A 26,402-nucleotide genomic window follows, 5' to 3' on the forward strand; every position below is an offset into this window, starting at 1 on the left:
TCTTTGAAAGCTGCTCTTTTGTACTATTCGCCGAGGGTGTTTTCAGGGCCGTGTCTTCGTAAAAGCTGATGAAGATCTCCATATTCGAGGTATTCCTGAAGCATGCACAGAGGTTCAAATGGGTAGTCATACCTACCAGTCGTGCAATGTTTGATCATCAATACAACTTAGCACCTGAGCTTCTTGTAGAAGTCTTCCTTAACACTGTCGTCAACTCTGGCACTGAGGCTCTTCACTACCAGTGTCTGAAGTTTCTCAGAATCATTCTTAACCTCACAGTGGCTGACAGTGCCAAACGTGCCTTCACCTATAGTCTCTAACACGTAGCTATGTCGCCCGATTTCAAGGTGACTGAACATTACTCAGCTCAGAGTCATCGGTAAGGGCATAGATGACACTTCCTGTAACACCCTGGATGTTGACCGCCTGACACACCTGAGAAGCAGTGAAGTAGTGTTGCACAGGAGGTGGCGGGATCGGCGGCGTCGGTGGGGAAGATTGGAGTGTTCTTGTGTGATTGTCTTTGTGAGCGGTGGTCGGGTTAGTGGAACAGGTGGAGGTGGTGGTGAACATCGGAGAACGGCGGGGGCGTTACGTTCATCAGGTACAGCATAGTCCACGGAGTCATCAGTATCCAGAGGCAGAGGACACGAAGGTCGTGTCTGAGGGCGGGATGGCTGGACCCAGGGTGATAACCAGGATTGTGTATAGGACCTTGTGGCTCCTGGTACATAGCGGCACCTTCCTCGTCCATGGCAACGTGACCATAAAGATTCCCTTTAGCTCGGGAGTAACTATTTGATAACTGAGAGAGATTCATGTTGATATGCAAATCCTTCATCTTCATTGACACCTTCCTGCTATCAACACCATTTTCCTGGGAGAGAGAAGTTTTACTGGTCTTCTTGGTCAGCCTCAGTCGGTAATACAGGATACACAGAGCCACTGGCACCACCCCAAACACAACACCTGAGGTCACGAGTCCTCCTACTAAGAATCCTGAAGAAGTAGAGTGCGCAGGAACCACCGGTACCGCCTTCTCCTCCACCTCCGTCGGTATGGGCGGCAGGCTCCGTCATGTTACACCGACAAGGTTCTGTAAGTGAAGATAGAAGGCGGTGCTTAGGGAAACAAAATTAGCATAATAGTCAAATATTATTAATTGAAGTAATACACACGAAGATGAGTGACAACAAACGTAACGGGAGGAACAGAAGCAGTAACAGTAACAAGGCAGTAACAATAAAAGAAACAGTAACAGTAGTAAAAATAACAAGCAGTAAAAACAAACAATAAGAGAAGCAGTAAACAGAGCAATAGAAGTTTAGTAACTGCAGTAACAGAAGTAGTAACATTGGAAGTAGTAACAGTAGCAGAAGTGGTGAAAAACAGGTAACAGTAACAGAGTAGTAACAGAACAGTAACAGTAACAGAGTAGTAACAGAAACAGTAACAGTAACAGAAGTAGTAACAGAAACAGTAACAGAAGTAGTAATAAGCAATAAAGGGTAATAGAAGCAGTAACAGTAACAAGTAGTAACAGTAACAGTGTAACAAGCAATGAGCAGTAACAGAGTGAAGTAGAACAGTAACAGTAACAGAAGTAGTAACAGAAACAGTGAAGTAGTAACAGAAGCAATAGTTGATATGTTGTAATAGTAACAGAAGTAGTAAAAGTAACAGAAGTAGTAACAGAAACAGTAACAGTAACAGAAGTAGTAACAGAAACAGTAACAGCAACAGAAGTAGTAACAGAAATGCAACAGAAGTAGTAACAGAAGCCAATAAAGGCAATAGAAGCAGTAACAGTAACAGAAGTAGTAACAGTAACAGTTTAGTAACAGAAACAGTAACAGTAACAGAAGTAGTAACAGAAACAGTAACAGTAACAGAAGTAGTAACAGAAACAGTAACAGTAACAGAAGTAGTAACAGAAACAGTAACAGAAGTAGTAACAGAAGCAATAAAGGTAATAGAAGCAGTAACAGTAACAGAAGTAGTAACAGTAACAGAAGTAGTAACAGAAACAGTAACAGTAACAGAAGTAGTAACAGAAACAGTAACAGTAACAGAAGTAGTAACAGAAACAGTAACAGAAGTAGTAACAGAAACAGTAACAGAAGCAGTAACAGGCCAATAAAGGCACAGAAGCAGTAACAGTAACAGAAGTAGTAACAGTAATAGAAGTAGTAACAGAAACAGTAACATAACAGAAGTAGTAACAGAAAAGTAACAGTAACAGTAGCTAATGTAACAGAAATAGTAACAGAAGTAGTAACAGAAGCAATAAAGGTAATAGAGCAGTAACAGTAACAGAAGTAGTAACAGTAATAGAAGTAGTAACAGAAACAGTAACAGTAACAGAAGTAGTAACAGAAAACAGTAACAGTAACAGAAGTAGTAACAGTAACAGTAACAGAAGTAGTAACAGAAAACAGTAACAGAAGTAGTAACAGAAGCCAATAAAGGTAATAGAAGCAGTAACAGTAACAGAAGTAGTAACAGTAACAGAAGTAGTAACAGAAACAGTAACAGTAACAGAAGTAGTACTGAGAAACAGTAACAGAAGTAGTAACAGAAACAGTAATGGAGAAGTAGTAACAGAAGCAATAAAGGTAATAGAAGCTATAATAGTAACAGAAGTAGTAACAGTAATAGAAGCAGTAACAGTAACAGAAGTAGTAACAGTAACAGAAGTAGTAACAGTAACAGTAACAGTAACAGAAGTAGTAACAGCAATGCAACAGAAGTAGTAACAGAAACAGTAACAGAAGTAGTAACAGAAGCTAAATAAAGGTAATAGAAGCAGTAACAGTAACGAGAGTAGTAAATGGTGAGAGTAGTAACAGAAACAGTAACAGTAACAGAAGTAGTAACAGAAACAGTAACAGTAACAGAGTAGTAGCAGAGAAACAGTAACAGAAGTAGTAACAGAAGCAATAAAGGTAATAGAAGCAGTAACAGTAACAGAAGTAGTAACAGTAATAGAAGCAGTAACAGTAACAGAAGTAGTAACAGTAACAGAAGTAGTAACAGTAACAGTAACAGTAACAGTAGTAACAGTAACAGTAATGAGGTAGTAACAGAAACAGTAACAGGTAGTAACAGAAGCAATAAAGGATAGAAGCAGTTAACAGTAACAGAAGTAGTAACAGTAACAGAAGTAGTATCAGAAACAGTAACAGTAACAGAAGTAGTAACAGAAACAGTAACAGTGAGGAGTAGTAACAGAAACAGTAACAGAGTAGTAACAGAAGCAATAAAGGTAATAGAAGGCGAGAGAGTGGTGAGAGTAGTAACGAGTATAGAAGTGTAATTGAGTAATGCAGTACAGAAGTAGTAACAGAAACAGTAACAGTAACAGAAGTAGTAACAGAAACAGTAACAGAAGTAGTAACAGAGCAATGGGTGGTTGGTGGTTGCAGATAGCAACAGAGTGATGTGATAGAAGTAGTAACAGAAACAGTAACAGTAAAGAAGTAGTAGCAAACAGTAACAGTAACAGAAGTAGTAACAGAAACAGTAACAGAAGTAGTAACAGAAGCAATAAAAAGGTAATAAAGCCATAACAGTAACAAGTAGTAACAGTAATAAGTAGTAACAGAAACAGTAACAGTAAATAATAACAAAACAGTAACAGTAACAGAGTAGTAACAGCAACAGTAACAGGTAGTAACAGAACAGTAACAGGTAGTAACAGAACAATGAGGGTAATAGAGGCATAACAGTAACAGGTGAAGTAACAGTAACAGGTAATGACAGAAACAGTAAGTAACAAAGTAGTAAAGTAATAGAAGCAGTAACAGTAACAGAAGTAGTAACAGTAACAGAGTAGTAACAGTAACAGTAAAAACAGTGAAAACAGTAACAGGTAGTAACAGTAACAGTAACAAAGTAGTAACAGAACAGTAACAGAGTAGTAAACAGTAAAATGATAAAGAAGATTAATAAAGCAGTAGCAGTAACAGTAGTAACAGTAACAGGTAACAGCAAGAACAGTAACAGTAACAGGTAGTTAGAAGCAGTAACAGTAACAAGAGTAGTAGCAAAGCAGTAACAGAAGTAGTAACAGAGCAATAAAGGTAATGAAGCAGTAACAGTAACAGAAGTAGTAACAGTAATAGAGTAGTAACAGAAACAGTAACAGTAACAGAAGTAGTAACAGAAACAGTGGCAGTAAACAAGTAGTAACAGAAACAGTAAAATAAGTAAGTAACAGAAGCAATAAAGGTAATAGAAGCAGTAACAGTAACAGAAACAGTAACAGTAACAGAAGTAGTAACAGAAGCAATAAAGGTAATAGAAGCAGTAACAGTAACAGAACAGTAACAGTAACAGAAGTAGTAACAGAAGCAATAAAGGTAATAGAAGCAGTAACAGTAACAGAAACAGTAACAGTAACAGAAGTAGTAACAGAAACAGTAACAGTAACAGAAGTAGTAACAGAAACAAAGTAACAGAAGTAGTAACAGAAGCAATAAAGGTAATAGAAGCAGTAACAGTAACAGAAGTAGTAACAGTAACAGAAGTAGTAACAGAAACAGTAACAGTAACAGAAGTAGTAACAGTAACAGTAACAGAAGTAGTAACAGAAACAGTAACAGAAGTAGTAACAGAAGCTAACAAAGGTAATAGAAGCAGTAACAGTAACAGAAGTAGTAACAGTAACAGAAGTAGTAACAGAAACAGTAACATAACAGAAGTAGTAACAGAAACAGTAACAGTAACAGTAGAAGTAGTAACAGAAACAGTAACAGAAGTAGTAACAGAAGCTAAAGGTAATAGAAGCAGTAACAGTAACAGAAGTAGTAACAGTAATAGAAGTAGTAACAGAAACAGTAACAGTAACAGAAGTAGTAACAGAAACAGTAACAGTAAGAAGTAGTAACAGAAACAGTAACAGAAGTAGTAACAGAAGCAATAAAGGTATTAGAAGCAGTAACAGTAACAGAAACAGTAACTGTAACAGAAGTAGTAACAGAACAATAAAGGTAATAGAAGCAGTAGTAACAGAAACAGTAACAGTAACAGAAGTAGTAACAGAAGCAATAAAGGTAATAGAAGCAGTAACAGCAATGGGAAACAGTAACAGTAACAGAAGTAGTAACAGAAACAGTAACAGTAACAGAAGTAGTAACAGAAACAGTAACAGTAACAGAAGTAGTAACAGTAACAGAAGTAGTAACAGTAACAGAAGCAATAAAGGTAATAGAAGCAGTAACAGTAACAGAAGTAGTAACAGTAACAGAAGTAGTAACAGAAACAGTAACAGTAACAGAAGTAATAACAGAAACAGTAACAGTAACAGAAGCAGTAACAGAAACAATAACAGTAACAGAAGTAATAACAGAAACAGTAACAGTAACAGAAGCAGTAACAGAAACAGTAACAGTAACAGAAGCAGTAACAGAAACAATAACAGTAACAGAAGTAGTAACAGAAACAGTAACAGTAACAGAAGCAGTAACAGAAACAGTAACAGTAATAGAAGCAGTAACAGTAACAGAAACAGAAACAGTAACAGTAAGAGAAGTAGTAACAGTAAGAGAAGCAGTAACGGTAACAAAAACAGTAACAGTAACAGAAGTAGTAACAGAAACAGTAACAGTAACAGAAGCAGTAACAGAAACAGTAACAGTAACAGAAGTAGTAACAGAAACAGTAACAGTAACAGAAGCAGTAACAGAAACAGTAACAGAAACAGAAACAGTAACAGTAAGACAAGCAGTAGCAGTAAGAGAAGCAGTAACAGAAACAGTAACAGAATTAGTAACAGTAACAGAAACAGTAACAGAAACAGTAACAGAATTAGTAACAGTAACAGAAACAGCAACAGAAACAGTAACAGAATTAGTAACAGTAACAGAAACAGTAACAGAAACAGTAACAGAATTAGTAACAGTAACAGAACCAGTAGCAGTAACAGTAAGAGAAGTAGTAACAGAAAAGTAGCAGTAACAGTAACAGAAACAGAAGTAGTAACAGTAACAGAACCAGTAAGAGAAGCAGTAACAGAAACAGTAACAGAATTAGTAACAGTAAGAGAAACAGTAACAGAAACAGTAACAGAATTAGTAACAGTAACAGAACCAGTAACAGAACCAGTAGCAGTAACAGTAGCAGTAGCAATAACAGTAACAGCAAGAGGACCTACCTGAGTCAAACGTGACCTCGGAGATGAGGATCCACCTGAGGGCGAAGTAGAGTTGCAGCTTGACGTACTTGGCGGCGGCGTTGTGGAGTCTGATGGTCACGTTGCGCGCGTGCTCGAAGATGCGGTCCACCACGTACTCGAACTCCACAGCTGGTTGTACGTGGTAGTGTTCCCCGCCCACGCTGAACAGCACCCGCGCCCGCGAGAACACCTGTCGAGAGACACACAGCTCTAGAACACCTGTCGGGGTGACAACAGGTATAGAACACCCGCACAGGTATGGAACACCTGTCGGGAGACACTCACAGGTATAGAACACCTGTCGGACCTACCTGGGTGTGGAGGGTGGCAGACCTACCTGGGTGTGGAGGGTGGCAGACCCACCTTGGTAGAGGGTGGCAGACCTACCTGGGTGTAGAGGGTGGCAGACCTACCTGGGTGTGGAGGGTGGCAGACCCACCTTGGTGTAGAGGGTGGCAGACCTACCTGGGTGTAGAGGGTGGCAGACCTACCTGGGTGTAGAGGGTGGCAGACCTACCTGGGTGTAGAGGATGGCAGACCTACCTGGGTGTAGAGGGTGGCAGACCTACCTGGTGTAGAGGGTGGCAGACCTACCTGGGTGTAGAGGGTGGCAGACCTACCTGGTGTAGAGGGCAGACCTACCTGGGTGTAGAGGGTGGCAGACCTACCTGGGTAGAGGGTGGCAGACCTACCTGGTGTAGAGGGTGGCAGACCTACCTGGGTGTAGAGGTGGCAGACCTACCTGGGTAGAGGTGGCAGACCTACCTGGGTGTAGAGGGTGCAGACCTACCTGGGTGTAGAGGGTGGCACACCTACCTGGTGGCAGACCTACCTGGGTGTAGAGGGTGGCAGACCTACCTGGGGGCAGACCTACCTGGTGGCAGACCTACCTGGTGTAGAGGGTGGCAGACCTACCTGGTGGCAGACCTACCTGGGTGTAGAGGGTGGCAGACCTACCTGGTGTAGAGGGTGGCAGACCTACCTGGGTGTAGAGGGTGGCAGACCTACCTTGGTGTAGAGGGTGGCAGACCTACCTGGGTGTAGAGGGTGGCAGACCTACCTGGGTGTAGAGGGTGGCAGACCTACCTGGGTGTAGAGGGTGGCAGACTAGCTGGGTGTAGAGGGTGGCAGACCTACCTGGTGGCAGACCAACCTGGTGGCAGACCTACCTGGGTGTAGAGGTGGCAGACCTACCTGGGGACAGACCTACCTGGTGGCAGACCTACCTGGGTGTCCTTGGTGAAGAAGTTGTTGGTGTACATGTGGAGGCCGGTGAAGTTCCTGACGGAGTCGAACTCGAAGGTGATCTCCACCGGCTGCGTCTGGCGGGAGTCGTTCTTCCATCCAATCCACTCGTAGCCTACAGCAGGAGAGAGAAGAGTTCAGTCAGCCATAACCACCCACTCGTAGCCTACAGCAGGAGAGAGAAGAGTTCAGTCAGGCTACATAACCACCCACTCGTAGCCTACAGCAGGAGAGAGAAGAGTTCAGTCAGGCTACAACCACCCACTCGTAGCCTACAGCAGGAGAGAGAAGAGTTCAGTCAGGTTACATAACCACCACTGTAGCCTACAGCAGGAGAGAGAGAAGAGTTCAGTCAGGCCACATAACCACCCACCTGTAGCCACAGCAGGAGAGAGAAGAGTTCAGTCAGGCTACATAACCACCCACTCGTAGCCTACAGCAGGAGAGAGAAGAGTTCAGTCAGGTTACATAACCACCCACTCGTAGCCTACAGCAGGAGAGAGAAGAGTTCATAGGGCCACATAGCCACCCACTGTAGCCTACAGCAGGAGAGAGAAGAGTTCAGTCAGGCCACATAACCACCCACTCAGCCTACAGCAGGAGAGAGAAAGAGTTCAGTCAGGCTACATAACCACCCACTCGTGCCTACAGCAGGAGAGAGAAGAGTTCAGTCAGGCCACATAACCACCCACTGTAGCCTACAGCAGGAGAGAGAAAGAGTTCAGTCAGGCTACATAACCACCCACTCAGCCTACAGCAGGAGAGAGAGAAGAGTTCAGTCAGGCTACATAACCACCCACTCGTAGCCTACAGCAGGAGAAGAGTTCAGTCAGGCTACATAACCACCCACTCGTAGCCTACAGCAGGAGAGAGAGAGAAGAGTTCAGTCAGGTTACATAACCACCACCTGTAGCCTACAGCAGGAGAGAGAAGAGTTCAGTCAGGCCACATAACCACCCACTGTAGCCTACAGCAGGAGAGAGAAGAGTTCAGTCAGGTTACATAACCACCCACTGTAGCCTACAGCAGGAGAGAGAAGAGTTCAGTCAGGCTACATAACCACCCACTCGTAGCCTACAGCAGGAGAGAGAAGAGTTCAGTCAGGCTACATAAACCCACTCGTAGCCTACAGCAGGAGAGAGAAGAGTTCAGTCAGGCTACATAACCACCCACTCAGCCTACAGCAGGAGAGAGAGAAGAGTTCAGTCAGGCCACATAACCACCCACTCGTAGCCTACAGCAGGAGAGAGAAGAGTTCAGTCAGGTTACATAACCACCCACTGTAGCCTACAGCAGGAGAGAGAAGAGTCTCAGTCAGGCTACATAACCACCCACTGTAGCCTACAGCAGGAGAGAGAAGAGTTCGTCAGGCCACATAACTACCCACTGTAGTCTACAGCAGGAGAGAGAAGAGTTCAGCTGCATAACCACCCACTTGGCCTACAGCAGGAGAGAGAAGAGTCAGTCAGGCTACATAACACCACTGTAGCCTAGCACAGGAGAGAGAGAAGAGTTCAGTCAGGCTACAACCACCCACTGTAGCCTACAGCAGGAGAGAGAAGAGTTCAGTCAGGCTACATAACCACCCACTCGTAGCCTACAGCAGGAGAGAGAAGCTGGTTACATAAACACCCACCGAGCCTACAGCAGGAGAGAGAAGAGTTCACAGGCCACATAACACCCACTGTAGCCTGGCAGCAGGAGAGAGAAGAGTTCAGTCAGGCTACATAACCACCAGCCTGAGCAGCAGGAGAGAAGAGTTCAGTCAGGCTACATAACCACCACCTGTAGCCTGCAGCAGGAGAGAGAAGAGTTCAGTCAGGCCACAACCACCCACCAGAGCCTGGCAGCAGAGAGAAGGAGTTCAGTGAAGCTACATAACCACTCCACCTGTAGCCTACAGCAGAGAGAGAAGAGTTCAGCAGGCTACATAACCACCCACCTGTAGCCTACAGCAGGAGAGAGAAGAGTTCAGTCAGGCTACATAACCACCCACTGTAGCCCAGCAGGAGAGAGAAGAGTTCAGTCAGGTTCATAACCACCCACCTGTAGCCTACAGCAGGAGAGAGAAGAGTTCAGTGCATAACCACCACTGTAGCCTACAGCAGGAGAGAGGAAGAGCCAGGTTACACCATCCACTGTGCCTACAGCAGGAGAGAGAAGAGTCAGGCTACATACCACTCACTCAGCTGCAGCAGGAGAGAGAAGAGTTCAGTCAGCATATAACACTCACTGTAGCCTACAGCAGGAGAGAGGAGTTCAGTCAGGCTACATACCACTCACTGTAGCCTACAAGAAGAGTTCAGTCAGGCAATAACACTCACCTGAGTCACAGCAGGAGAGAGAGAGAGAGAGAGAGAGAGGCATCAGTAAGTACGTCACGAGACTCAACAACAACAACAACAACAACAACAACAACAACAACAACAACAAGAAGAAGAAGAAGAAGAAGGAAGAAGAAGAAGAAGAAGAAGAAGAAGAAGAAGAAGAAGAAGAAGAAGAAGAAGAAGAAGAAGAAGAAGAAGAAGAAGAAGAAGAAGAAGAAGAAGGAAGAAGAAGAAGAAGAAGAAGAAGAAGAAGAAGAAGAAGAAGAAGAAGAAGAAGAAGAAGAAGAAGAAGAAGAAGAAGAAGAAGAAGAAGAATAAAAGAAGAAGAAGAAAAGAAGAAGAAGAAGAAGTAAGAAGAAGAAGAAGAAGAAGAAGAAGAAGAAGAAGAAGAAGAAGAAGAAGAAGAAGGTGTGAAGAAGAAGAAGAAGCATGTTAGAAGAAGAAGAATAAATGAAGAATAACAAATAATAATAAATAAATAAATAAATAATAAATAAATAGTCATGAAGAAGAAATAATAAAGAAGAAGAAAGAAGAAGAAGAAGAAGAAGAAGAAGAAGGTTGAAGCAAAATAAATAATAAAGAAGAAGAAGAAGAAGAAGAAGAAGAAGAAGAAGAAGAAGAAGAAGAAGAAGAAGAAGAAATAAAATAAATAATAAATAATAAGAAGAAGAAGAATAGAAGAAGAAGAAGAAGAAGAAGAAGAAGAAGAAGAAGAAGAAGAAGAAGAATAAAGAAGAATAAATAAATAAATAATAAGTAATAAGAATAAATAAAGAAGAAGAAGAAGAAGAAGAAGAAGAAGAAGAAGAATAAGAAGAAGAAGAAGAAGAAGAAGAAGAAGAAGAAGAAGAAATAAATAAATAAATAAGAAGAAGAAGAAGAAGAAGAAGAAGAAGAAGAAGAAGAAGAAGAAGAAGAAGAAGAAGAAGAAGAAGAAGAAGAAGAAGAAGAAGAAGGAAGAAGAAGAAGAAGAAGAAGAAGAAGAAGGAAGAATAATAAGTAAAGATAATAAGAAGAAGAAGAGAAGAAGAAGAAGAAGAAGAAGAAGAAGAAGAAGAAGAGAAGAAGAAGAAGAAGAAGAAGAAGAAGAAGAAGAAGAAGAAGAAGAAGAAGAAGAAGAAGAAGAAGAAGAAGAAGAAGAAGAAGAAGAAGAAGAAGAAGAAGAAGAATGTATGTATGTAATAAGTCATTTTAGTCCAATGTATATTTTCAGCCTTTGGGCTGCAGAATTTTTTCAATAAACCGTTAATAATAATATATATAATTATATACATATTAATATTCATATACACACACACACACACACCGGCTGCAACTCTATTAATAAACCGTTTATTATTATTATTATTATTACACACACGCGCGTGCGCAGTCTGCCCCTACAACAAAATTCAGCCCATAAGAGCCCGCACCGATAGATATAAGAACAGCACCATCCCATCTATTGTTAAAATAATAAACAACTCCTGATTTATGTACTGTACAGCCCTGTAAATGTATTCAACGCATATTATATCATTATGTCTAAATCACATGTAAGTCTGTATATTTTCAGCCACCGGCTGCAACTCTATTAATAAACCGTTTATTATTATTATTATTATTATTCACACACACGCACACACACACACACACACACACACATGTACGGCTCCTATATACCACAATTACTTCAACAACTCTTAAACAGGTCTTGGAGAAGGAGCCGTAAACGTGAGACTCAGGGCGGTAAATTACTGTACAGCTTTAGTACAATACACTTAAGAGATATTTATTATTTTTGTGTATAATCGAATATAATATTTTTTCCGTGTGAGGTGTTGTTGTTTTTTCGTCGTGTTAAAAGAAACTTTATACTTTGATATTTTGTTGTTGTTAGTTGGAAGAAAGCAATTTAAGGTCTCTTTTAGCTTCGGTCATTTCCAGAAGCTAGTGGTCGGTTGGGTTCGCTGATCTATAAAGCTGATCTCTACACAATGGAAGGAACCGATCACTATATTTGGGGAATAAATGAAATATTTTTTTTTTAGGTATATTTATCTTTTTTCACACTAAAACGTATTCTATTATGATATAAACCTTGCTGTGGACAGAACATCGCTCACATGCAAAAACAAAAAATGGTTGTAAACGCGAAACAGTGTACTAATGGGGGTCCTACAGTGCTTGTTCAAAGGGTTGTACAAACACTTACTTTTCACCTTTAACTACCCGGGAGATGGGGTGGGTGGGCTGGTGAGGTAGGTGGGTGAGTGGATGGGGTGGGTGGGGGTAAACGGGTGATTGGGTGGGATGGGGCTGGTGATTGTCGCCGCCCACACACAGGTACACCGTCTCACTATCAACGCCCATTAATCACAACACGGAATGTACATTTGCCTGATGACTCTCACCATCAACACCTGCTTATCGCCCGTGTTAACCTCCACCACATTTTAATGGTAGTAAACTCTCTGTAAATGCATCACAGTGTTGTAGGAAGTAGTTAATATATTCTTCTTAAGTTTATTGATAAATGAACGCTATAATACGTGGCGTGGCTAATGTGCTCCGTGGCCCACACCGCTCATCGTGGTTCCAACAATGTTTAACACTTTCTACACAGACTTGTCCTAAAACAAAATTTCCTCATATCTCAAACTGATAAGTCCCGAATACAATGGCACTAATATCTTACACACACAAAAAGAAAAAGAAAAATCCTCGTCGAATTGAAAGTAAACTTTACAGGAGAGAGCATCTGGAATCCAGATCACGTACGCGCCAGAAAGGCTTTGAGACTTCCGATATACTTTTTAAAAAAGCTCTCTGAAAAGGAACACGTCTTAAAGGGCTTTTATTTGTTGAAAAGAAGTAATGAAGACGGCTAAGGGAGGAAAGGCGCGTAGCTAAGGGGGCAGGGACGGGTCTGGTACAGATAATGGGCCACTCTCCTCCCCTGCTCCCAGGGTGAAAGGAAGCGCGTCTCGAATATTCAAATTCACTCTCCTAAAAGGATGTCAACATTTGCTGCACTTAAAAAGTTAAGGCTTCATGATGTGGGAAGAATGGGGAGGATACTACTGAATACTTAATAATAATAATAATAATAATAATAATAATAATAATAATAATAATAATAATAATAATAATAATATAATCATATCAATTTATTAACAATTGACGAAAACCAATAAAAAAATAAATATACAAAACGAAAATGGTGAAAAATAATACACCCTTTACAGTACATTACGACTGTCCCCTCCCCACACAGTGCTAGAGGCCACAGTTCTTTATAGTGATGCCAGAAAAGGGTGAATACTGAACTGAAATGAGATCTTGTGGCTAAATATCCTCATAACAAATTAGGTAAAAATCCATTAATATCTGTTAAAGTTATCGTGCTGACAACTCCCGGACAGACTGGTGGATGGACGGACAGACTATCACAAGGTCCTACTGACTCACCGACTTACTAACCCATGGAGTTAGTGGCCATCTGAGTTCACACACGTGACCCATGGACAACATATTTGACTCATAAACCTTTTGAAGAACCCATGGCCAAGAACCTTTCGAATTTCCACTTATTTTGGAGAAATTAGATGAAGAGAGAGAGAGAGAGAGAGGGGGGAGAGAGAGAGAGAGAGAGATCAATAAACCACTTATATCTTATCAGTGTACCTGAGAGGGAGAGTAATTAATGTACTAATAACAGGTACAGTCTTATCTACCTGCTGGTGAAGTGACGTCGCCCTCCCCTCCCTGTACCCCACCCCCTCTCATATACTTTGGGTAAACAGAGTTATTCCATCTCTCTTTGTTTCTCTCTTTCTCTTTCTCCATCTGTCTTTCTGTCTATCGGTCTCTTTTTCTTGATCTCTCTGTTTTTTCTTCTGTTTCTGTCTGTCTGTGGAGGTTGAAGTGGTGAGTGCACAAAGGAGGGCGGTAAAGAGGGTTGCTTGTGCCCCTCCGCCCTCATCATGGTCATTTCGTCTCTGACATAGTTATTACGTTGTATGATGACCATTACAACACATCAGTATCAAAATCAACTCTCAAAAATATCTCAGTTAACTCAACAAATGAAACAATTATCCTTCAAAACCAATTACTTGTCAAACTCAATTTAACACACAGTACTCAAAGCTGGCAAAATAAATATTTCTCACAAAATCACCGAAGAAAATGTATGAAGACACTTGTTAATTTACATCACATCCACTGTCCATTTACGTTAAAATTCGTGTTTGTGTTATGCGTGATCTAACGACTAAGTCACACAGGACGATTTTATTATTATGACAAACCCACTGCTGCCACCATTTGTAACAAATCAGGTTATTTATCATTTAATTTATTTTTATTTCTTTGGCTTTATTCTAAAGCTCGTTTTCACTTAATTTCTCTTCAGTTCATCGTTATTTATACTAGAGTGAGAGGGGAGGTGGAGTGAAGGAGGTAGTATGGAGCAAAGTGAGGAGGGAGGAATGTGTCTGAGGGGAGAGCCATTAGCCCCACCTTGTGTGGCCAACCCCCACACCCAGCCCCACCTTGTGGCCAACCCCCACACTGAGGGTATGTAGGGAGAGGAGACGGATCAAGTCAATAATAAACTGTGGATAGTATGAAATAACTTGGTCCCTGAGAGAAATATATGATAATTATATTTTACTCATAATTCACTGTATCACTGCATAACACTTATGTTCATTATGTACACTCACGTACTGTACTCACCTCTACCACCACCACGTACACTCACGTACTGGACTCACCTCTACCACCACCACGTACACTCACGTACTGGACTCACTTTACCACCACCACGTACACTCACGTACTGGACTCACGTCTACCACCACCACGTACACTCACGTACTCACCTATACCACCACCACCACGTACACTCACGTACTGTACTCACCTCTACCACCACCACGTACACTCACGTACTAACCTCTGCCACCACCACGATACACCACGCTGGACTCACCTCACCACCACCACGTACACTCACGTACTGACTCAACTCTACCACCACCATGCACACCACTGCACCACCTCTGCCACCACCACGTACACTCACGTACTGTACCACCTCTACACCACCACACGTACACTCACGCACTCACCTCTGCCACCACCACGTACACACTCACGTACTGTACTCCACCTATACCACCACCACGTACACCACGCACTCCACCTCTCTGACCACCACGTACACTCACGTATGCATTCACCTCTACCACCACCACGCACACCTCAGCTGTACTCCACCTATACCACCACCACGCACACTCAATGTACTCACCCTGCCACCACCACGCACACTCACAATTGCACTCACCTATACACCACCACGCACACCATGCACTCACCTCTGCACCACCACGCACACTCACGTACTGTACTCCACCTCACCACCACCACGCACACTCACGTACTGTACTCACCTATACCACCACCACACACTCACGTACTCACCTCTGCCACCACGCACACTCACGTACTGTACTCACCTCTACCACCACCACGCACACTCCACGTACTGTACTCCACCATACCACCACCACGTACACTCACTGCACCACCTCTGCCACCACCACGTACACTCACGTACTGTACCACCTCTACCACCACCACGTACACCTCACGTACTTGCACTCACCTATACCACCACCACGTACACTCACGCAATTGCACTCCACCTATACCACCACCACGCACACCACGCACTCACCTCTGAACCACCACGCACACTCACGCACTGTACTCCCACCTCTACACCACCACGACACACTCACGTACTGTCACCACCCTATACCACCACCACGTACACTCACGTACTCACCTCTACACCACCACGCACACCACGCACTGCACCACCTCACCACCACCACGTCACTCAGCACTGCACTCCACCTATACCACCACCACGTACACCCACGTTGCACCACCTCTGCACCACCACGCACACTCACGCAATTGCACCACCCATACCACCACCACGCACACTCACGCACTGTACTCACCTATACCACCACCACGTACACACCACGTACCACCTCTGCACCACCACGCACACCACGCGACTGCACTCACCTCTGCCACCACCACGTCACACTCAGACTGCACTCACCCATATCTACCCACCACGTACACTCACACGCACCACCTCTGCCACCACCACTGCAACGTACTGTACCCACCTCTACCACCACACCACGCACACCACGCACTGTACCACCTATACCACACGTACACTCACGTACTGTACTCACCTATACCACCACGCACACTCACGTACTCACCTCTGCCACCACCACGTACACTCACGCACTGTACTCCACCTCTGCCACCACCACGTACACCACGTACTGCATTCACCTACACCAATCACCACGTACACTGCACTCACCCTGCCACCACCACGTACACTCCACGTACTGTACCTCACCTCAACCACCACCACGTACACTCACGTACTGTACTCAACCTTACCACCACCACGTACACCACGTACTGTACTCACCTCTACCACCACCACGTACACCTCACGCATTGCACTCACCTATACCACCACCACGCACACCCAATGCACTCACCCCACCACCACCACGCACACCTCATGCAATTGCACCTCACCTCTGTCACCACACCACTGCACCACTGCATCACCACCCAGCACCGCCACGTACACCACGCCTGCACCCATCTCTGCCACCGCCACGTACACACACACGCACTGCACTCACCTCTGCCACGGCCACGCACACCACTGCACTGCACTCCACCTCTGCACGGCCACGCACACTCACGCACTGTACTCCACTCTGCCACCACAACGTACACTCACACCTCAAGCTGCCACCACCACGCACACTGCACTCACCCTGGACCACCACCACGTACACCACGTACTCACCACGCCACCACCACGCACACCACGCACCACCACACCACCCCACGTACACCAGGCACCACCCCACCACCACCACGCACACCACGCACTCACCTCTGCCACACCACCACGTACACTCACACCACCTCTCCACCACCACACACACTCACGCACTGCACCACCTCTACACCACCACGCACACTCCACGTACTACCTCTGCCACCACCACGCACACCACTGCACCACCTCTCACCACCACGCACACCTCAATGCACTGACCACCCATACCACCCCACGCACACCACGCACTCACCTCACACCACCACGCACACCACCACACGCACTGTACTCCACACCACCACGCACACTCACGTACCCACCACCCATACCACCACCACGCACACCTCACGTACTCACCTCTGCCACCACCACGCACACCACGCACTGCACTCCACCTCTACCACCACCACGCACACCACACGTACTGCACTCCCACCTATACCACCACACCACGCTCACCTAATGCACTTGCACCACCTATACCACCACCACGCACACCACTGCACCACCTCTGCCACCACCACGCACACTCACTGCACTGCACCACCCCCAGCCACCACCACGCACACACCACACACGTACTGTACTCCACCTATACCACCACCCACGTACACCACGCACGCACCTCTGCCACCACCACGTACACCACGTAATTGCACTCCACCCCACCACCACCACGCACACCACGTACTTGCACCAATCTATACCACCACCACGTACACTCACTGCAATGCACCACCTCCACCACCACCACGTACACTCACGCACTGTACCAACCTATACCACCACCACGCACACCACGCACTCACCTCTGCCACCACCACGTACACACCCACGCACTGTACTCACCCCGTCACCACCACGTGCACTCACGCACTGTACCACCTCTGCCACGCCACGTACACATCGCACTGTACCACCTCCCACGGCCACGCACACACGCACTGTACTCCACCTCTGCCACGGCCACGTACACCTCACGTACTGTACTCACCTCTGCCACCACAACGTACACTCACGCACTCACCGCTGCCACCACCACGTACACTCACGCACCACCTATACCACCACCACGTACACCACGTACTACCCACTGCCACCACCACGTACACCACGTACTCACCGCTGCCACCACCACGACACCCAGGTACTCACCCCACCACCACCACGTACACCACGCACTTCACCTCTGCCACCACCACGTCACACTCATGCACTACCCTCTCACACAACCACGTACACTCACGTACTGTACTCACCTCTGCCACCACCACGTACACCCACGTACTCACCTCTGCCACCACCACGTACACTCACGTACCACCTCTGCCACCACCACGTACACACCCATTCGCCACCACCCGTCACGTACTCACCTCTGCCATGAGCACTAACGTACTTTATTATGAGGAAAGAACTAGGTATACCCAGTGTTAAAGATAGAATAATTGAAGTCAACCTCATGATAGCCCTGAGGCTTCTGCGTGGTGATCCTGATAACATTGTTTCCTATAAATTGCTAGAATGTATGAATCATGGGACTACTGAGTCTAAATGGATCCAAACTACAGCTACACATATGAAGATGTTTGGACTAGACCACCTGTACAAAGTTGAGACACAACAGCGCTTCCTGCCACCCTGGCGGACAGTTAAGAACATAAGAACATAAGAAAGTGGGATACTGCAGGGGGCCGACTGGCCCATACAGGGCAGATCCCTTTCACACCCATCCCAGCACTTCCATGTGCCTATCCAACTTCGTCTTGAAGCTCCCTAGCGTCCCCGATCCTACTATAGCACCTGTAGCCTATTCCACATATCCACAACTCTATTACCAAACCAGTGCTTGCCTATATCCTTTCTGAATCGGAATTTATCTAATTTAAAGCCATTTGTTCTAGTTATTTCTGTTATTACTGAGCTTCAGAACATCTTCCATTTACCCTTGTTAATCCCACTTACCCACTTGTACACCTTCTATCATATCTCCCCTAACTCTACGCCTCTCTAATGAATGTAAGCCTGCTTTTCAGTCTTTCTTCTGGTATGAAGGTTTCTAATATTATGGATCATTTTGTCATTCTTCTGTACTTTCTCCAAAGAATCTATGTCCATTCTATAATAAGGACACCAGAACTGAACCGCATAATCCATGTGTGGCCTCACTAATGCTAGGTAAAGTTTCGATAACGTCAGCAGTTCTGTTACTCACAGACCTAGATATGAACCCAAGAATCCTGTTTGCCTTGTTGCGAACGCTAATACATTGTTTTCTAGGTTTCAAGTCGTTGCTAACAAATACACCTAGATCTTTTCACAAACTGAGTTTTCTATTTCCGTGTTACCAGTTTATACTTAACGTTTGTATTCGTCTTCCCTATCTGTAGTACCTTGCATTTATCAGTATTAAAATTCATTTCCAGTCTACTGACCACTCATGTAAGGTATCTATCTCTCTTTGAAGGTGTTCAAAGTCACTGTCTGAATTTATCACTTCCCCATTTTGGTATCATCTGCAAATTTACTAATCCTACTAGTTATGCCTAAATCAAGATCATTAATGAATATAACAAACAGCAGAGGGCCTAATACAGATCCCTGGGAATCTCCGTTGACCGCACCCCAGTCTGACTTTAATCCATTTATGCTGACTCTTTGTTTCCTACCAGTTAACCATAACCTAATCCATTTTAATACTGATCCACCTATTCCATGTGCTTTCACCTTCCTTATCAATCTCTCATGAGGGACTCTATCGAATGCTTTACTGAAATCAAATAAATTATATCATATGACTTATCATTATCTACCGCTTCAAATACTTCTGAGAAAAGGCTAAATTTGGGAGACAAGAACGCCCTGGGTGAACCCGTGCTGAGAAGAATGAATTAAGTTGAATGTTTCAAGGTGGCTTCTGATTTTGTAGCAATAATTGACTCTAGCAACTTGCCTATGATTGACGTGAGACTAATGACGGTAATTTGATGTTATTGATTTATCACCCTTTTTGAAAATCGGAACTACATTTGCAAGTTTCCAAGCTTTGGCACTAGCCCGATTTAATGACTTATTAAATAAAACTGCTTATGGATTACTCAACTCATCTCTACATTCTTTTAATATTCTAGCATATACCTGTCTGGACCAGGCGATTTATGAGGCTTCAGTTTGTTAATTACTTTAAGCAAATCGTTACTAGTAATATTGATATTCATCAACATATTTTCTATACTGTCGTTATATACCTTATGAACTTCTGGAAACTGTGCTAGGTTTTCATTTGTGAATACGGAGCGAAAATGACTATTTAACGTATCACATTTCTAACTCATCATCAGTCATTTCTCCTGTCGTAGTTTTAAGGGGACCTATTGTATCTCTAACCTTTGATTTATACCGACGTATCCGCCTAAAAAATTATTTAATACAAAGCATTTATCTCCAACACACTGCCAAATTGAGAGCTCTTGAACACATACACACTCTACAGACTGATGATAATATCACACAGACCATCTACACTGATGGATCTCTTAACACCGCCTGTGGGAGGGCTGGAAGTGCTATTGTTGCGGACTTAACCTGACGGTAATATAATTGAGAAAGGAGTTAGGATTAACAACTGGGCATCCACTTCAAACTGAATTAGTTGTCATACCACAGCTATTAAATTCATTGAAACCACTGTTACTGACACTCATCATCACTGACTTTCTATCTTCACTACTTGCCCTTGGCACCTCGACTCAGGTTGTCACGCTCTTGTCTCTGAAGCCAGACACAAATATGTGTGCCTTGTTGACCGGGGTGTCAAGGTCAAACTGTTGTGGATCCTCTCACATAGGCCTCTATAAACATGACAGAATTGATGCTCGCCAAACTCGCGTCTAACAAAGACACTGTTGAATACAATTTGGGTCTGTCAAAAGAACCCTTAAAACTGTAATTAGGATAGAAATTATTGATGAGTTTGACGCAAGTAGACAAGTGCAAACAGGCACTAGTCTATCCATAGGTTACCATGATGAGATGTATCAAGTAACATGTATATGGAGCAAGTAACAAGATCACTAGATTACAAGATGTTGTAACCGCCAGATTATTAGGATATAAGTACTCTGGCAGTATGTTCCTCCAGATGTAAACAAACTATGTAAAGTGTGCATACATATGGCCACACACTTGAACACTACATCCTCAACTGTGTGAAGATAGAACCTTTAGTGACAGGTCCAAGCACACTGTGTGAAATGGCACAACACTTCATCTCTAATGGCAAGATAGCCGACATATTAAGATTGTATCCATTTTTTTGCACTTAGTAACTATATCAGTTCTCATGTACAGAACCAAATACGCAATGTGCTTGAATACTTCTCACGTAAATGTGATCAACAAAGTGTGAGGCCAGACATACTGCCTCACACGCCTGTACTCACGCATTTGAATAAGTTACCTTATGTATAGAACTAAACTAATAATGTAAATGAAATATCTAGAATATTCAGTGCCATAATATCCTGACAACGGGGGTTAATTATTATGACCCGTTGTAAACTCTACTCTGTAATCCTTTTGCGCTACCGCTCACAGGATGAGTGTGGGGTGCACAATAAAGTAGCTTGTAAGAGGCAAAATCAAAATCAAATCTCTGCCACCACCACGTACACTCACGTACTCATCTCTGGCACCACCACGTACACTCACGTACTCACCTCTGCCACCACCACGTACACTCACGTACTCACCTCTGCCACGGCCGAGGGCGTCGACCCGGAAGTTGGTGTGACCTGTTTCACCATCAGTCAGTTGACCCAGGCCACCTGAGAGCCAGCCACCCTTGCGTGACCCGTCGTAGGTCAGGTCACGAAGGTTGTAGTCGCCGCCCTGGGGTCACCGTCAGGCATCGTGTATGATACCAGTCCGTTCTGGGGAGAGAGGTACTGTGTTAACTACTTCACTACTAATGGGGGGCAGGTGAAGGTACTGTGTTAACTACTTCACTACTAATGGGGGAGAGGTACTGTGTTACCTATTTCACTACTAATGGGGGAGGGGGACTGTGTTAACTACTTACTACTAATGGGGGCAGGAGAGGTGCTGTGTTAACTACTTCAGTACTAATGGAGGCGAGAGGTACTGTGTTAACTACTTCACTACTAATGGAGGGAGGGGAGAGGTACTGTGTTAACTATTTCACTAATGGGGGGCGGGGTACTGTGTTAACTACTACTCACTAATGGGGGCAGGGAGGTGCTATGTTAACTACTTCAGTACTAAGGAGGGCGGGAGAGGTACGTGTTAACTCATTACTACTAATGGAGAGGGAGAGGTACTGTGTTAACTACTTCACTACTAATGGAGGAGAGGTACTGTGTTAACTACTTCACTACTAATGGAGGGAGAGGTGCTATGTTAACTACTTCAGTACTAATGAGGGCGGGAGAGGTACTGTGTTAACTACTACTACTAATGGAGGGAGGGAGAGGTACTGTGTTAACTACTTCACTTACTAATGGAGGCGGGAGAGGTACTGTGTTAACTACTCACTACTAAAGGGGATAGGTACTGTGTTAACTACTTCACTACTAATGGAGGGAGAGGTACTGGTTAACTACTTCACTACTAATGAGGGCGGGAGAGATACTGTGTTAACTACTTCACTACTAAAGGGGGATAGGTACTGTGTTAACTATCACTACTAATGGAGGGAGAGGTACTGTGTTAACTACTTCACTACTAATGGAGGGCGGGGGAGAGATATGTTAACTACTTCACTACTAAAGGGGAGGTACTGTGTTAACTTACTACCACTACTGTGAGGGCGGGGACAGGTACTGTGTTAATTATCACTACTAATGGGGGGGAGGTACTGTGTTAACTACTTCACTACTAAAGGGGAGGGGAGAGGTACTATGTTAACTACTTCACTACTAATGGGGGGAGGGGAAAGGTACTGTGTTAACTACCAGTACTAATGGGGTATAGGTACTGTGTTAACTACTTCACTACTAATGGGGGAGAGGTACTTGTGTTAACTACTTCCACTACTAATGGGGGAGAGGTACTGTGTCAACTACTTCACTTCTAATGGGGGCGGGAGAGGTACTGTGTTAACTACTTCAATTACTAATGGGGGGAGGAATGTGTTAACTACTTCAGTACTAATGGGGGGTATAGGTACTGTGTTAACTATCACTACTAATGGGGGAGAGGTACCGTGTCAACTACTTCACTTCTAATGGGGGAGGGAAGTACTGTGTTAACTACTTCAGTACTAATGGGGGTATAGGTACGTTAACTACTTCCTACTAATGGGGGAGAGGCACTGTGTCAACTACTTCACTTCTTAATGGGGGGGGAGAGGTACTGTGTTAACTACTCCACTACTAATGGGGAGAGGTACTGTGTTAACTACTTTAGTACTAATGGGGGCGGGGAGGTACTGTGTTAACTACTTCAGTACTAATGGGGAGAGGTACTGTGTCAACTACTTCACTACTAATGGGGAGGGGAAAGGTACTGTGTTAACTATCAGTACTAATGGGGAGGGGAAAGGTAATGTGTTAACTACTTCAGTACTAATGGGGGTATAGGTACTGTGTTAACTACTCAATTACTAATGGGGGAGAGGTACCGTGTCAATCATCACTTCTAATGGGGAGGGGGAAAGGTACTGTGTTAACTCCTTCACTACTACTGGGGGAGAGGTACTGTGTTAACTACTACTACTAATGGGGGAGGGGAAAGGTACTGTGTTAACTACTAGTACTAATGGGGGGAGAGGTACTGTGTTAACTACTTCACTACTAATGGGGAGAGGTACTGTGTTAACTACTTCACTACTAATGGGGGCGGGAGAGGTACCGTGTCAATACTTCACTTCTAATGGGGAGGGGAAAATGTTAACTACTTCACTACTACTGGGGGAGAGGTACTGTGTTAACTACTTCACTACTAATGGGGGAGGAAAGGTACTGTGTTAACTACTTCAGTACTAGGTATAGGTACTGTGTTAACTACTTCACTACTAATGGGGGGAGGTACTGTGTCAACTACTTCACTTTCAATGGGGGCGGGAGAGGTACTGTGTTAACTACTCCACTACTAATGGGGGCGGGCAGATGTACTGTGTTAACTACTTTAGTACTAATGGGGCGGGGAGAGGTACTGTGTTAACTACTCAGTACTAATGGGGGAGAGGTACCGTGTCAACTACTCACTACTAATGGGGGGCGGGGAGATGTACTGTGTTAACTACTTTAGTACTAATGGGGGGGGAGGTACGTTAACTACTTCAGTACTAATGGGGGGAGAGGTACTGTGTTAACTACTTCAGTACTAATGGGGAGGAGAGGTGATTGCGTTAACTACTTCAGTACTAATGGGGGGAGGTACTGTGTTAACTACTCCACTACTAATGGGGGGAGAGTACTGTGTTAACTACTTCACTTCTAATGGGGGGAGAGGTACTGTGTTAACTACTTCAGTACTAATGGGGAGAGGGGTACTGTGTTAACTACTCCACTACTAATGGGGGAGAGTGGTACTGTGTTAACTACTTCAGTACTAATGGGGGAGAGGTACTGTGTTAACTATTTCAGTACTAATGGGGGAGAGGTACTGTGTTAACTACTAGTACTAATGGGGGCGGGGAGAGGTACTGTGTTAACTACTCCACTACTAATGGGGGCGGGAGAGGTACTGTGTTAACTACTTCCAGTACTAATGGGGGGCGGAGAGGTACTGTGTTAACTACTCCACTACTAATGGGGCGGGAGAGGTACTGTGTTAACTACTTCACTACTAATGGGGGGAGAGGTACTGTGTTAACTACTCAGCATCAATGGGGGGAGGGCTACTGTGTTAACTACTTCACTACTAATGGGGGAGGGGAGAGGTACTGTGTTAACTACCCACTACTAATGCGGGAGAGGTACTGTGTTGTCTACCACTACTAATGGGGGAGGGCTACTGTGTTAACTACTTCACTACTAATGGGGGCGGAGAGGTACTGTGTTAACTACTTCAGTACTAATGGGGGAGGCACTGTGTTAACTACTTCACTACTAATGGGGGAGAGGTACAGTGTTAATCCACCATACTAATGGGGAGAGGTACTGTGTTAACTACTCACTACTAATGGGGGAGGGCTACTGTGTTAACTACTTCTACTAATGGGGGGGGGAGAGGTACTGTGTTAACTACTTCAGTACTAATGGGGGGAGGGCTACTGTGTTAACTACTTCACTACTAATGGGGGCGGGGAGAGGTACTGTGTTAACTACTTCACTACTAATGGGGCGGGGAGAGGTACTGTGTTAACTACTTCCTACTAATGGGGGCGGGGAGAGTACTGTGTTAACTACTCCACTACTAATGGGGGCGGGGAGAGTACTGTGTTAACTACTTCAGTACTAAAAGGTGAAGACTTTCTTACCTCAGGTCCAGGACATATTGACTGTCTTCCTAACTGACCTGTATAGCTGTAAGTGACCTGTGTAGCAGTAAGTGACCTGTGTAGCTGTAAGTGATCTGTATAGCAGTAACTGACCGTAGCTGTAAGTGACCTGTATAGCATATGACTGTTTGAGAGTGACTGTGTTGTAAGGATCTGTATAGCAGTAAGTGACCTGTGTAGCTGTAAGTGATCTGTATAGCAGTAAGGACCTGTGTAGCAAGACCTGTATAGCAGAAAGTGACCTGTATAAGAAAGTGACCTGTATAGCAGTAAGTGACCTGTATAGCAGTAAGTGATCTGTATAGTAAGTGACCAGTAGCTGTAAGTGACCTGTAGCAGTAAGACCTGTATAGCTGTAAGTGACCTGTATAGCTGTAAGTGACCTGTGTAGCTGTAAGTGACCTGTATAGCAGAAAGTGACCTGTATAGCAGAAAGTGACCTGTATAGGCAGAAAGTGACCTGTATAGCAGTAAGTGACCTGTAAAGGACCTGTGTGACCTGTAAGTAAGGACCTGTAGAGTGACGTGTGCTGTAAGTGATCTGAGTAAGTGACCTGTGTAGATGAAAGTGACCTGTATAGCAGAAACTGACCTGTATAGCAGTAAGTGACCTGTGTAGCAGTAAGTGACCTGTATAGCAGTAAGTGACCTGTGTAGCAGTAAGTGACCTGTATAGCAGTAAGTGACCTGTGTAGCAGTAAGTGACCTGTATTGCAGTAAGTGACTGTATAGGAGTAAGTGACCTGTATAGGAGTAAGTGACCTGCATAGCAGAAAGTGACCTGTATAGCAGTAAGTGACCTGTATTGCAGTAAGTGATCTGTATAGGAGTAAGTGACCTGTATAGCAGTAAGTGACCTGTATAGGAGTAAGTGACCTGTATAACAGTAAGTGACCTGTATAGCAGTAAGCGACCTGTATAGCTCTAAGTGACCTGTATAGCAGTAAGTGGTTGTGAGGCCGTTCTCCTGGTGGATGCTTCAAACGCATTCAACATACTTAACCACAAGGCCGCACTGCACAACATCAAGATCAAGTGTCCAAGCTATGCAATGTGTGTTGAAAACTCCTATAGGAATCTATCAGACCTCTATATAGTAAACAACAAGGCTCTAAGAGGTGATACCATCATACAGTCAATTGAGGGAACAACGCAGGGGGACCCTGTTGCAATGGCAATGTACGCAATAGGCCTATCAGTGCTCCAACACACAATAAAATTTGAAACAACTGAGTCAAA

At 44.2% G+C, this 26,402-nt stretch overlaps 1 protein-coding gene across 1 annotated transcript in view; it reads right to left on the bottom strand.

Moving 5' to 3' along the window:
• Window positions 1–893: 893 nt before the first annotated feature.
• LOC121853509 (discoidin domain-containing receptor 2-like) overlaps window positions 894–26,402 on the bottom strand; it is an 85,735-nt gene continuing 60,226 nt past the window's right edge. The window contains 5 exon segments of the mRNA XM_042347661.1: window positions 894–1,096; window positions 6,155–6,365; window positions 7,402–7,535; window positions 21,451–21,597; window positions 21,600–21,629. Coding sequence (XP_042203595.1) covers window positions 894–1,096; window positions 6,155–6,365; window positions 7,402–7,535; window positions 21,451–21,597; window positions 21,600–21,629 — 725 coding nt within the window.

The sequence above is a fragment of the Homarus americanus genome, unplaced genomic scaffold, assembly GCF_018991925.1.
Source record: "Homarus americanus isolate GMGI-L3 unplaced genomic scaffold, GMGI_Hamer_2.0 scaffold4896, whole genome shotgun sequence".
In the NCBI taxonomy this organism is placed as follows: Eukaryota; Metazoa; Arthropoda; class Malacostraca; order Decapoda; family Nephropidae; genus Homarus; species Homarus americanus.